This window comes from Bombina bombina, unplaced genomic scaffold, assembly GCF_027579735.1.
Source record: "Bombina bombina isolate aBomBom1 unplaced genomic scaffold, aBomBom1.pri scaffold_689, whole genome shotgun sequence".
Taxonomy (NCBI): domain Eukaryota; kingdom Metazoa; phylum Chordata; class Amphibia; order Anura; family Bombinatoridae; genus Bombina; species Bombina bombina.
The window spans coordinates 20,736-33,989 of NW_026511814.1; the positions used below are offsets into that span (position 1 = coordinate 20,736).

Below are 13,254 nucleotides of genomic sequence, written 5' to 3' on the forward strand. Positions count from 1 at the left end.
GAATTAAGGTAGGAAAATCTTGGAATCCTATTAGCCAATCGGAATTCGAGGGAATTCGAGGGAAAGAAGATTGAAGATGCCGCTTGATAGAGGACTTCAGCCGGATCATGGACCTCTTCAGCTCCCGCTTGGATGAAGACTTCAGTCGGATCATGGACATCTTCAACCCCCCGCTTGGGCTTGGATCAAGACATCGGAGGAGCTCTTCTGGATCGATCGGTGAACCCGGCGTGGTGAAGATAAGGTAGGAAGATCTTCAGGGGCTTAGTGTTAGGTTTATTTAAGGGGGGTTTGGGTTAGATTAGGGGTATGTGGGTGGTGGGTTGTAATGTTGGGGGGGGTATTGTATGTTTTTTTTTACAGGCAAAAGAGCTGAATTCTTTGGGGCATGCCCCGCAAAGGGACCTTTTCAGGGCTGGTAAGGTAAAAGAGCTTTGAACTTTTTTAATTTTAGAATAGGGTAGGGCATTTTTTTATTTTGGGGGTCTTTGTTATTTTATTAGGGGGCTTAGAGTAGGTGTAATTAGTATAAAATTGTTGTAATATTTTTCTAATGTTTGTAAATATTTTTTTATTTTTTGTAACTTAGTTCTTTTTTATTTTTTGTACTTTAGTTAGTTTATTTCATTGTATTTATTTGTAGGTATTGTATTTAATTAATTTATTGATAGTGTAGTGTTAGGTTTAATTGTAGATAATTGTAGGTATTGTATTTAATTAATTTATTGATAGTGTAGTGTTAGGTTTAATTGTAACTTCGGTTAGGATTTATTTTACAGGTCATTTTGTAATTATTTTAACTAGGTAGCTATTAAATAGTAAATAACTATTTAATAGCTATTGTACCTGGTTAAAATAAATACAAAGTTGCCTGTAAAATAAATATTAATCCTAAAATAGCTACAATATAATTATAATTTATATTGTAGCTATATTAGGGTTTATTTTACAGGTAAGTATTTAGCATTAAATAGGAATAATTTATTTAATAAGAGTTAATTTATTTCGTTAGATTTAAATTATATTTAACTTAGGGGGGTGTTAGTGTTAGGTTTAGACTTAGCTTTAGGGGTTAATACATTTATTATAGTAGCGGCGAGCTTCGGTCGGCAGATTAGGGGTTAATAATTGAAGTTAGGTGTCGGCGATGTTAGGGAGGGCAGATTAGGGGTTAATACGATTTCTTATAGGGTTATTGAGGCGGGAGTGAGGCGGATTAGGGGTTAATAACTTTATTATAGTAGCGGTGAGATGCGGTCGGAAGATTAGGGGTTAATTATTGTAGGTAGCTGGCGGCGACGTTGTGGGGGGCAGATTAGGGGTTAATAAATATAATATAGGGGTTGGCGGTGTTAGGGGCAGCAGATTAGGGGTACATAGGGATAATGTAGGTGGCGGCGGTGTACGGAGCGGCAGATTAGTGGTTAAAAAAAATATGCAAGGGTCAGCGATAGCGGGGGCGGCAGATTAGGGGTTAATAAGTGTAAGGTTAGGGGTGTTTAGACTCGGGGTACATGTTAGGGTGTTAGGTGCAGACGTAGGAAGTGTTTCCCCATAGGAAACAATGGGGCCACGTTAGGAGCTGAACGCTGCTTTTTTGCAGGTGTTAGGTTTTTTTTCAGCTCAAACAGCCCAGTTGTTTCCTATGGGGAATCGTGCACAAGCACGTTTTTGAAGCTGGCCGCGTCTGTAAGCACCGCTGATATCGAGAGTTGCAGTTGCGGTAAATATGCTATACGCTCCTTTTTTGGAGCCTAACGCAGCCCTTCTGTGAACTCTAAATACCAGCGGTATTTAAAAGGTGCGGCCAGAAAAAGGCACGCGTAGCTAACGCACCCCTTTGGCCGCAAAACTCTAAATCTAGGCGTATGTATCCCTTGTTAAAAAATGAATACGCACATATCATACACTAGTAGGAGCTGCTGCTAATTGGTGCCTGCACACATTTGTCTCTAGTGATTGGCTAAATAGATATTTTCAGCTTCCTGTCAGTAGTGCAATGCTGTCCCTTCAGCAATGGATAACAAGAGAATGAAGAAAATTTGATAATAGAATTAAATTGGAAAGTTGTTTAAAACTCAGAAATGCATAAAACATAGGCCCCTCTAACACAAGAGGGATACAATAGTGTTGAGGTTACGTCACGCAAGTTGCCATTCACCTCAAAAATGTTTTGTACTTTCTGCTAATCATTACTGGCCAATAAGGATAACGGTCTCTGTTTTTAGGAGGTTTTTTTTATTTATTTATTTATATTTTTTAACGTCCTATTTTTCTAACAAATTATTTATTTTGTCTGCTTTTCCTGTAATTTAAACCTAGAAACTGGTGTGTGTTGGGGGGGGGGGGTCCCACTGTCCCCAAAGAGGCTGGGGTGCATTTTGTGGAATTCAGAAACTTGACATACTCCACAGTGCTTGATCAGTGCAGGTGTTAAAATTACAGCAGAGGGGATAATATTAACATACTCAATGGGTAAATTGTTCATGAAATTTACATTTTGCTAATAAAATCACAGTGTAAATGTTTTCTCTATTCAGAGTTTAATTGTACTAGATCTATATCAAATGCTATAAAAGTGACACACAAAAACAGAATTTATGTTTACCTGATAAATTACTTTCTCCAACGGTGTGTCCGGTCCACGGCGTCATCCTTACTTGTGGGATATTCTCTTCCCCAACAGGAAATGGCAAAGAGCCAGCAAAGCTGGTCACATGATCCCTCCTAGGCTCCGCCTACCCCAGTCATTCGACCGACGTTAAGGAGGAATATTTGCATAGGAGAAACCATATGATACCGTGGTGACTGTAGTTAAAGAAAAAAAATTATCAGACCTGATTAAAAAACCAGGGCGGGCCGTGGACCGGACACACCGTTGGAGAAAGTAATTTATCAGTTAAACATAAATTCTGTTTTCTCCAACATAGGTGTGTCCGGTCCACGGCGTCATCCTTACTTGTGGGAACCAATACCAAAGCTTTAGGACACGGATGAAGGGAGGGAGCAAATCAGGTCACCTAAATGGAAGGCACCACGGCTTGCAAAACCTTTCTCCCAAAAATAGCCTCAGAAGAAGCAAAAGTATCAAACTTGTAAAATTTGGTAAAAGAGTGCAGTGAAGACCAAGTCGCTGCCCTACATATCTGATCAACAGAAGCCTCGTTCTTGAAGGCCCATGTGGAAGCCACAGCCCTAGTGGAAGGATGTGACCATCATCGTAAGCCAATCTGATGATGCTTTTAATCCAAAAAGAGAGAGAGGTAGAAGTTGCTTTTTGACCTCTCCTTTTACCAGAATAAACAACAAACAAGGAAGATGTTTGTCTAAAATCCTTTGTAGCATCTAAATAGAATTTTAGAGCGCGAACAACATCCAAATTGTGCAACAAACGTTCCTTCTTCGAAACTGGTTTCGGACACAGAGAAGGCACGACTATCTCCTGGTTAATGTTTTTGTTAGAAACAACTTTTGGAAGAAAACCAGGTTAGTACGTAAAACCACCTTATCTGCATGGAACACCAGATAAGGAGGAGAACACTGCAGAGCAGATAATTCTGAAACTCTTCTAGCAGAAGAAATTGCAACCAAAAACAAAACTTTCCAAGATAATAACTTAATATCAACGGAATGTAAGGGTTCAAACGGAACCCCCTGAAGAACTGAAAGAACTAAGTTGAGACTCCAAGGAGGAGTCAAAGGTTTGTAAACAGGCTTGATTCTAACCAGAGCCTGAACAAAGGCTTGAACATCTGGCACAGCTGCCAGCTTTTTGTGAAGTAACACAGACAAGGCAGAAATCTGTCCCATCAAGGAACTTGCAGATAATCCTTTTTCCAATCCTTCTCGAAGGAAGGATAGACTCTTAGGAATCTTAACCTTGTCCCAAGGGAATCCTTTAGATTCACACCAACAGATATATTTTTTCCAAATTTTGTGGTAAATTTTTCTAGTTACAGGCTTTCTGGCCTGAACAAGAGTATCAATAACAGAATCTGATAACCCTCGCTTTGATAAGATCAAGCGTTCAATCTCCAAGCAGTCAGCTGGAGTGGGACCAGATTCGGATGTTCGAACGGACCTTGAACAAGAAGGTCTCGTCTCAAAGGTAGCTTCCATGGTGGAGCCGATGACATATTCACCAGATCTGCATACCAAGTCCTGCGTGGCCACGCAGGAGCTATCAAGATCACCAACGCCCTCTCCTGATTGATCCTGGCTACCAGCCTGGGGATGAGAGGAAACGGCGGGAATACATAGGCTAGTTTGAAGGTCCAAGGTGCTACTAGTGCATCTACTAGAGTCGCCTTGGGATCCCTGGATCTGGACCCGTAGCAAGGAACCTTGAAGTTCTGACGAGAGGCCATCAGATCCATGTCTGGAATGCCCCACAGTTGAGTGATTTGGGCAAAGATTTCCGGATGGAGTTCCCACTCCCCCGGATGCAATGTCTGACGACTCAGAAAATCCGCTTCCCAATTTTCCACTCCTGGGATGTGGATTGCAGACAGGTGGCAGGAGCGAGTCTCCGCCCATTGAATGATTCTGGTCACTTCTTCCATCGCCAGGGAACTCCTTGTTCCCCCCTGATGGTTGATGTACGCAACAGTCGTCATGTTGTCTGATTGAAACCGTATGAACTTGGCCCTCGCTAGCTGAGGCCAAGCCTTGAGAGCATTGAATATCGCTCTCAGTTCCAGAATATTTATCGGTAGAAGAGATTCTTCCCGAGACCAAAGACCCTGAGCTTTCAGGGATCCCCAGACCGCGCCCCAGCCCATCAGACTGGCGTCGGTCGTGACAATGACCCACTCTGGTCTGCGGAAGGTCATCCCTTGTGACAGGTTGTCCAGGGACAGCCACCAACGGAGTGAGTCTCTGGTCCTCTGATTTACTTGTATCTTCGGAGACAAGTCTGTATAGTCCCCCATTCCACTGACTGAGCATACACAGTTGTAATGGTCTTAGATGAATGCGCGCAAAAGGAACTATGTCCATTGCCGCTACCATCAAACCTATCACTTCCATGCACTGCGCTATGGAAGGAAGAGGAACGGAATGAAGTATCCGACAAGAGCTTAGAAGTTTTGTTTTTCTGGTCTCTGTCAGAAAAATCCTCATTTCTAAGGAGTCTATTATTGTTCCCAAGAAGGGAACTCTTGTCGACGGAGATAGAGAACTCTTTTCCACGTTCACTTTCCATCCGTGAGATCTGAGAAAGGCCAGAACTATGTCCGTGTGAGCCTTTGCTTGAGGAAGGGACGACGCTTGAATCAGAATGTCGTCCAAGTAAGGTACTACAGCAATGCCCCTTGGTCTTAGCACCGCCAGAAGGGACCCTAGTACCTTTGAGCAAATCCTTGGAGCAGTGGCTAATCCGAAAGGAAGCGCCACGAACTGGTAATGTTTGTCCAGGAATGCGAACCTTAGGAACCGATGATGTTCCTTGTGGACAGGAATATGTAGATACGCATCCTTTAAATCCACCGTGGTCAAGAATTGACCTTCCTGGATGGAAGGATTGTTCGAATGGTTTCCATTTTGGACGATGGAACCTTGAGAAACTTGTTTAGGATCTTGAGATCTAAGATTGGTCTGAACGTTCCCTCTTTTTTGGGAACTACGAACAGATTGGAGTAGAACCCCATCCCTCGTTCTCTTAATGGAACAGGATGAATCACTTCCAGAAGATAACCTTGGGAGACTATTTCTAGCGCCCAAGGATCCAGAACATCTCTTGCCCAAGCCTGAGTGAAGAGAGAGAGTCTGCCCCCCACCAAATCCGGTCCCGGATCGGGGGCCCGCATCTCATGCTGTCTTGGGAGCAGTGGCAGGTTTCTTGGCCTGCTTTCCTTTGTTCCAGCCTTGCATAGGTCTCCAGGCTGGATTGGCTTGAGAAGTATTACCCTCCTGCTTAGAGGACGTAGCACTTGGGGCTGGTCCGTTTCTGCGAAAGGGACGAAAATTAGGTTTATTTTTGGCCTTGAAAAACCTATCCTGAGGAAGGGCGTGGCCCTTGCCCCCAGTGATATCAGAGATAATCTCTTTCAAGTCAGGGCCAAACAGTGTTTTCCCCTTGAAAGGAATGTCAAGCAATTTGTTCTTGGAAGACGCATCCGCTGACCAAGATTTTAACCAAAGCGCTCTGCGCGCCACAATAGCAAACCCAGAATTTTTCGCCGCTAACCTAGCCAATTGCAAGGTGGCGTCTAGGGTGAAAGAATTAGCCAATTTAAGAGCACGAATTCTGTCCATAATCTCCTCATAAGAAGAAGAATTACTAATAATCGCCTTTTCTAGCTCATCGAACCAGAAACACGCGGCTGTAGTGACAGGGACAATGCATGCAATTGGTTGTAGAAGGTAACCTTGCTGAACAAACATCTTTTTTAGCAAACCTTCTAATTTTTTATCCATAGGATCTTGGAAAGCACAACTATCTTCTATGGGTATAGTGGCGCGCTTGTTTAGAGTAGAAACCGCCCCCTCGACCTTGGGGACTGTCTGCCATAAGTCCTTTCTGGGGTCGACTATAGGAAACAAGTTTTTAAATATGGGGGGAGGTACGAAAGGTATACCGGGCCTGTCCCATTCTTTATTAACAATGTACGCCACCCGCTTGGATATAGGAAAAGCTTCGGGGGGCCCCGGGGCTTCTAGGAACTTGTCCATTTTACATAGTGTTTCTGGAATGATCAGATAATCACAATCATCCAAATTGGATAACACCTCCTTAAGCAGAGCGCAGAGATGTTCCAACTTAAATTTAAAAGTAATCACATCAGGTTCAGCTTGTTGAGAAATTTTTCCTGAATCTGAAATTTCTCCCTCAGACAAAACCTCCCTGGCCCCCTCAGACTGGTGTAGGGGCCCTTCAGAAACAATATCATCAGCGTCCTCATGCTCTTCAGTATTTTCTAAAACAGAGCAGTCGCGCTTTCGCTGATAAGTGGGCATATTGGCTAAAATGTTTTTGATAGAATTATCCATTACAGCCGTTAATTGTTGCATAGTAAGGAGTATTGGCGCGCTAGATGTACTAGGGGCCTCCTGTATGGGCAAGACTGGTGTAGACGAAGGAGGGGATGATGCAGTACCATGCTTACTCCCCTCACTTGAGGAATCATCTTGGGCATCATTTTTACTAAATTTTTTATGACATAAATCACATCTATTTAAATGAGAAGGAACCTTGGCTTCCCCACAGTCAGAACACAATCTATCTGGTAGTTCAGACATGTTAAACAGGCATAAACTTGATAACAAAGCACAAAAAACGTTTTAAAATAAAACCGTTACTGTCACTTTAAATTTTAAACTGAACACACTTTATTACTGCAATTGCGAAAAAGTATGAAGGAATTGTTCAAAATTCACCAAAATTTCACCACAGTGTCTTAAAGCCTTAAAAGTATTGCACACCAAATTTGGAAGCTTTAACCCTTAAAATAACGGAACCGGAGCCGTTTTCATATTTAACCCCTTTACAGTCCCTGGAATCTGCTTTGCTGAGACCCAACCAAGCCCAAAGGGGAATACGATACCAAATGATGCCTTCAGAAAGACTTTTCTATGTATCAGAGCTCCACACACATGCAGCTGCATGCCATGCTGTTCTCAAAAACAAGTGCGCCATACCGGCGCGAAAATGAGGCTCTGACTATGATTAGGGAAAGCCCCTATAGAATAAAGTGTCTAAAACAGTGCCTGCCGATATTATTTTACAAAAAATACCCAGATTAAATGATTCCTCAAGGCTAAATATGTGTAAATATGATCGATTTAGCCCAGAAAATGTCTACAGTCTTAATAAACCCTTGTGAAGCCCTTATTTACTGTCTGAATAAAAATGGCTTACCGGATCCCATAGGGAAAATGACAGCTTCCAGCATTACATCGTCTTGTTAGAATGTGTCATACCTCAAGCAGCAAAAGACTGCTCACTGTTCCCCCAACTGAAGTTAATTCCTCTCAACAGTCCTGTGTGGAACAGCCATGGATTTTAGTAACGGTTGCTAAAATCATTTTCCTCATACAAACAGAAATCTTCATCTCTTTTCTGTTTCAGAGTAAATAGTACATACCAGCACTATTTTAAAATAACAAACTCTTGATTGAATAATAAAAACTACAGTTAAACACTAAAAAACTCTAAGCCATCTCCGTGGAGATGTTGCCTGTACAACGGCAAAGAGAATGACTGGGGTAGGCGGAGCCTAGGAGGGATCATGTGACCAGCTTTGCTGGCTCTTTGCCATTTCCTGTTGGGGAAGAGAATATCCCACAAGTAAGGATGACGCCGTGGACCGGACACACCTATGTTGGAGAAATAAACATTTAATTCCTATTAAAATGTTTAATAAAAGCAGTAATACATGTTGAAATTACTTACAATTAGTTTTCCTCATTTCCCTGCATAAAACTATTTTATTTCATGTATTTATTGTAGATCACCGATTAGACATTAGAAAACATCTGCATAAACTGTGCATGCATATAAAAGTATTGGGTTTATGTCTAAACAGAAAACATTAAGTAGAAGGTGCATGATCCTGTATCACTAAAAAACGCACGATGGAGCTTACAATTAAATACAAAACAAATCACTTTACTTCTATTATAGACTGTAGCTCTTTCTCCTTGCATCCTTTGTTAAAACTCCAACAGAACATAGTAAGGTGTACTATAGTAAGGTGTTTTGTGCACTATAACGTTATAGACATTGTTGCAGACATGGTTATGTCTATTTATTTATTTTGAGCAGCGAGTGCCAAAATTTAGACCAGTGCAACTTTTGACCAAGTTACTAAAATGTGCGCGCACTTTATTCTTGAGAATAGTCAAACTTAAAAACATTGTAAAGGTAATAACACACAAACGCACACACAGACACACCTGCTCAAACACAGAAACACACTCACACACACACACACTGATACAGACAAAAACACACACACACACACACACACACAAGCTCACACATTGACACAAGCACACATGCTCACACAGGCACACACTGACACAAGCAAGTACACACACACACTACCTCACCCAGGCACATACATTGACACAGACACAAGCACTCACACAAGAACACACACTGACACAGACACACACTAATACAGACATAATCTCAGACACACACTATTACATATTCAAACACAGAAACACTTTACATATTCAAACACAGAAACAGTCATGCAGCCACGCACATTGATACAGACACACACAGAAACACACTGACACACTAAAACAGAAACATAGACACATAATCTCACTCACAAACTATTACATATTCACACAAAGAAACACTCACGCAGGCACGCACATTGATACACACACACACACAGAAACACACTGACACAGGCACACACACTAACACAGAAACATAGACACATAATCTCAGACACACACAATTACATATTCACACACAGAAACACTCACACAGGCATGCACATTGATGCATACACACACACACAGAAGCACTCAGACATACACTCACAAAAACATGCACTAACACAGAAATAGAGACACAATCTCAGACACACACAAGTACACAGTAACACACTTACAGACAACCAGATGATGTGCAAACACCTTCAACAGTATGAACATTTTGACCTTGTGACACGTTCCATAAATGTCCTGTGATTACTAAGTTAACATGACTACCTCAACACAATACAGTTAAAAGCCAGACTCACAACTACCTTCTGACACCCACTATACTCCTGTTTAATCTTGCCAGTCTCAACACACCTGTAGCTGCGATCATGCTCCAGTCTGGGGTAACCTCAAGCACATTAATTTGAGAGTACATGCACACACCTTAGAAAGTATAGTGGTTGCAGACACAGCTACCTTATAGTGCATTCTCTGTAGCATATCTCAGTACATCCTCATTTAAAAGTTATGTTTCAACAAAGGATACAAATAGAAAAAGGTCAGTTTGATAAAATAATTAAAATTATTTTTGTATTTATTCTACACTCTATCTGAATATGCTGAGAGAACGATGTAATGTAATCCTAATTGATCTTTAGCAAATCCTCACCTGTTGGAGTATCTTTGACACCATGGGGGAACTTTGCTGGTCAAAGACTTTTGAGAGAATCTCCAGTCCAGATAATACTTTATCGACCTCCCTGTATGGAAAACACAAGAATGACAAAGTATGCAAGCATGAACGTTAAACTATTACACTATGTCTCAGCTGTACCAACATAAAATAAATATTCTAGTGACACATAGAAAATTTTTCCTCTGGTTACAAATGGTTTTGATTACACTATTTTGAAAGTTTAAAAGTCTCTGTGGTTGCTGATATGCATTAACTCCTATATTACCCACATTAACATCTGTGTTGATCACAAAATGGTTTCCTTACCCAGAATTCACTGGTTTCCCAACTAAAACTTACGATCACATACCCATGTAGTTTTTTGCAGGACGTCACTAGAGTCTTGTTGAGGTGGGGCAAGCTGGTGGCTCCAGACTTTACAGCTTCCAGATCTAACGCATAGTCCCCTTTGAGGTACTCACGAGACACCGTGCTGAGCCCGTTGGTGGAACTAAATGACAAGGCCAAAAAGTATAAAGAAAGTTAAAAATGAAAAGAAAAGAAGAATCAAATGAGCAGCAAATATACTCAATATGTTTGTTGGTCTATCTCAGGAACAAGTATGAGATCTGGCCCGAGGACACTCTTGTTAGTCATAGTTCAATATTTAGATCATATATACAGCAGGAAATACACAGAGGGGATAGAAAATACGTTTCATCATTCGTGAGGAAAAACTTTATGACAACTTATGCAGCTACTGTACAACAAATGGGAAATAAAAATGTAACAAGAATATGTTTATGGCATTTTATTATTGCACTATTCCTTGTATATAACTATGTACTAAACTCCTAAAAAGTCAGCTTAACATATCTGATGAGCCTATTACAAGAGGCATGTGTGTGTAGCCACTAATCACCAGCCATTTCCCAGTAGTGCATTGGTGCTCCCGAGCTTACCTAGGGAATGCTTTTCAATAAAGGATACAGATAGAACAAAGTGCATTTAATTATAGAAGTAAACTGAAAATATCTCTGCAGTCATTTGAAAATCCAGCCACTTAAATAACAAAATCAACTCCATCAGAAATCGAAATCAGCTCGCAACATACTTTCATTCGCTCACCCCCTCAAATGCTCGCAATCAACCACAACCCACATAGCCATTAATTTAGCTCTTTCTCCCCTGTTACTGAGGAAGAAATTTCGGCACTTATGCTGCGCTCTCACCTCACTACCTGTCCCCTTGACCCTATCTCCTCACAGCTGCTCCCCGCCCTCTTTTCTACCCTTACCCCTATACTCACACACCTTTTCAACCTCTCCCTCAGCTCCAGTATATTTCCCTCATCTCTAAAACATGCACTGGTCACACCTTTCCTCAAAAAACCTTCTCTTGATCCAACCTCCCCATCCAACTACCGCCCTATTGCCCTACTACCTTTTGCCTCAAAGCTTCTAGAAAAGCTAGTATATGCATGCCTATCCCATTTACTTACATTAAACTCCCTCCTCGACCCACTGCAATCTGGATTTCATCCCCATCACTCCACAGAGACAGCAATCGTTAAGGTTACCAACGACCTACTTACAGCAAAATCGAAAGGTAAATTCTCTCTGCTTATCCTCCTTGATCTGTCCACAGCCTTTGATATTGTTGAGCACCCTCTTTTGCTCAAAACCCTCCAATCCTTCGGCATCTGTGACACAGCCCTCTCATGGTTCTCTTCCTACCTGTCAAACTACCTTTAGTGTAGCCTTCTCTGGGGCCTCCTCTGCCCCGTCACCACTTTCTGTCTGGGTACCTCAAGTCCTCTGTCCCCTCAATCTACATGTCATCACTAGGTTCCTTAATAAAGTCCCACGGGTTCCAATATCATTTGTATGCCCGCGACACCCAAATCTACTTCTCTGCACCAGACCTATCTCCTTCCTTGCTAACCCGTGTCACTAACTGTCTTTCTCACATCTCTTCCTGGATGTCCTCTCACTACCTCAAGCTAAATCTCTCCAAAACTGAGCTCCTTATTTTTTCCCCCTTCTTCCAAAACCTCCACCCCCAATCTCTCTCTAACTGTCGACAACTCCATCATTACCCCTAACCCGCATGCACAATGTCTTGGGGTCACACTAGACTCAGATCTTTCTTTCACTCCTAACATTCAGTTCTTGGCTAAATCCTACCACTTCCACCTTAAAAACATCTCTAAAATTAGACATTTCCTTACACAAGACATAACTTAGATTTTAATCCACTCTCTCATCCTTTCCCGCCTCGATTACAGCAACTCTTGTCCTCTCTGGTCTCCCCAGCTGCCACCTAGCTCCATTACAATCGAAAATGAATGCCTCTGCCAGGCTCATCTTCCTTACACGTTGCTCTTCATCTGCTGCACCTCTCTGCCAACCCCTTCACTGGCTTCCTCTTGCCTCCAGGATTAAACACAAAATTCTCACTCTGACATACAAAGCCCTCAACTGCACTGCTCCCCCCTATATCTCAGACCTTGTCTCCAGATTCTCTCTCTCCCGTCCCCTTCGCTCTGCTCATGACCTCCTACTTTCCTCCTCTCTTGTCACCTCCCCACACTCCCATTTACAGGACTTCTCCAGACTGGCTCCCATCTTGTGGAACTCTCTGCCTCGCTCCACAAGACTCTCTTCTAGTTTTAAAAGCTTCAAGCGCTCCCTAAAGACTCTACTGTTCAGGGATGCATACAACCTACACTAACCTTTTTTATACCAGTTCCTCTCCTCCATTGCTATCCCCTTGAACCCCCTTAGCATGTAAGCCTAAGAGCCCAGCAGTTTGTAGATCACCTTCTTAAGCGCTGACTACAACAGTGCGACTCTTGGCAGGGCTCTCTACCTATCTGATCCCTATAAATGTTTCCTTGTATACCGCCTATGTTTATAGCGCTGAGGAATCTGTTGGCGCTCTACAAATAACCGATAATAATAATATAAAATCTATCATAACTCATTTCACTAGATTTACAAGTTCATTCCTGCAGGGTTATACCACCCATAGCTCACATTAGGGCTATCAGGGACCAGTAAGACCCCAATACATCAGTAAACATCAACTGTTCAAATTATTTTTAGGTAAATTTTGTTAAGAAGGCTGGTTGTGATACAGCCAATCAGAGGCAGTATCACCAGCCAATCAGAGGCAGTATCACCAGCCAATCA

General features: G+C 42.0%; 1 protein-coding gene across 1 annotated transcript in view; it reads right to left on the minus strand.

The window, feature by feature from the left end:
- Positions 1-13,254, minus strand: part of LOC128643961 (phosphatidylinositol 3,4,5-trisphosphate 5-phosphatase 2-like) — a 177,489-nt gene that overhangs the window by 12,153 nt on the left and 152,082 nt on the right. The window contains exons 4-5 of the mRNA XM_053696726.1: positions 10,431-10,571; positions 10,055-10,145 (exon numbers count right to left, since the gene is read on the minus strand). Coding sequence (XP_053552701.1) covers positions 10,055-10,145; positions 10,431-10,571 — 232 coding nt within the window. The remainder of the gene's footprint in view (positions 1-10,054; positions 10,146-10,430; positions 10,572-13,254) is intronic.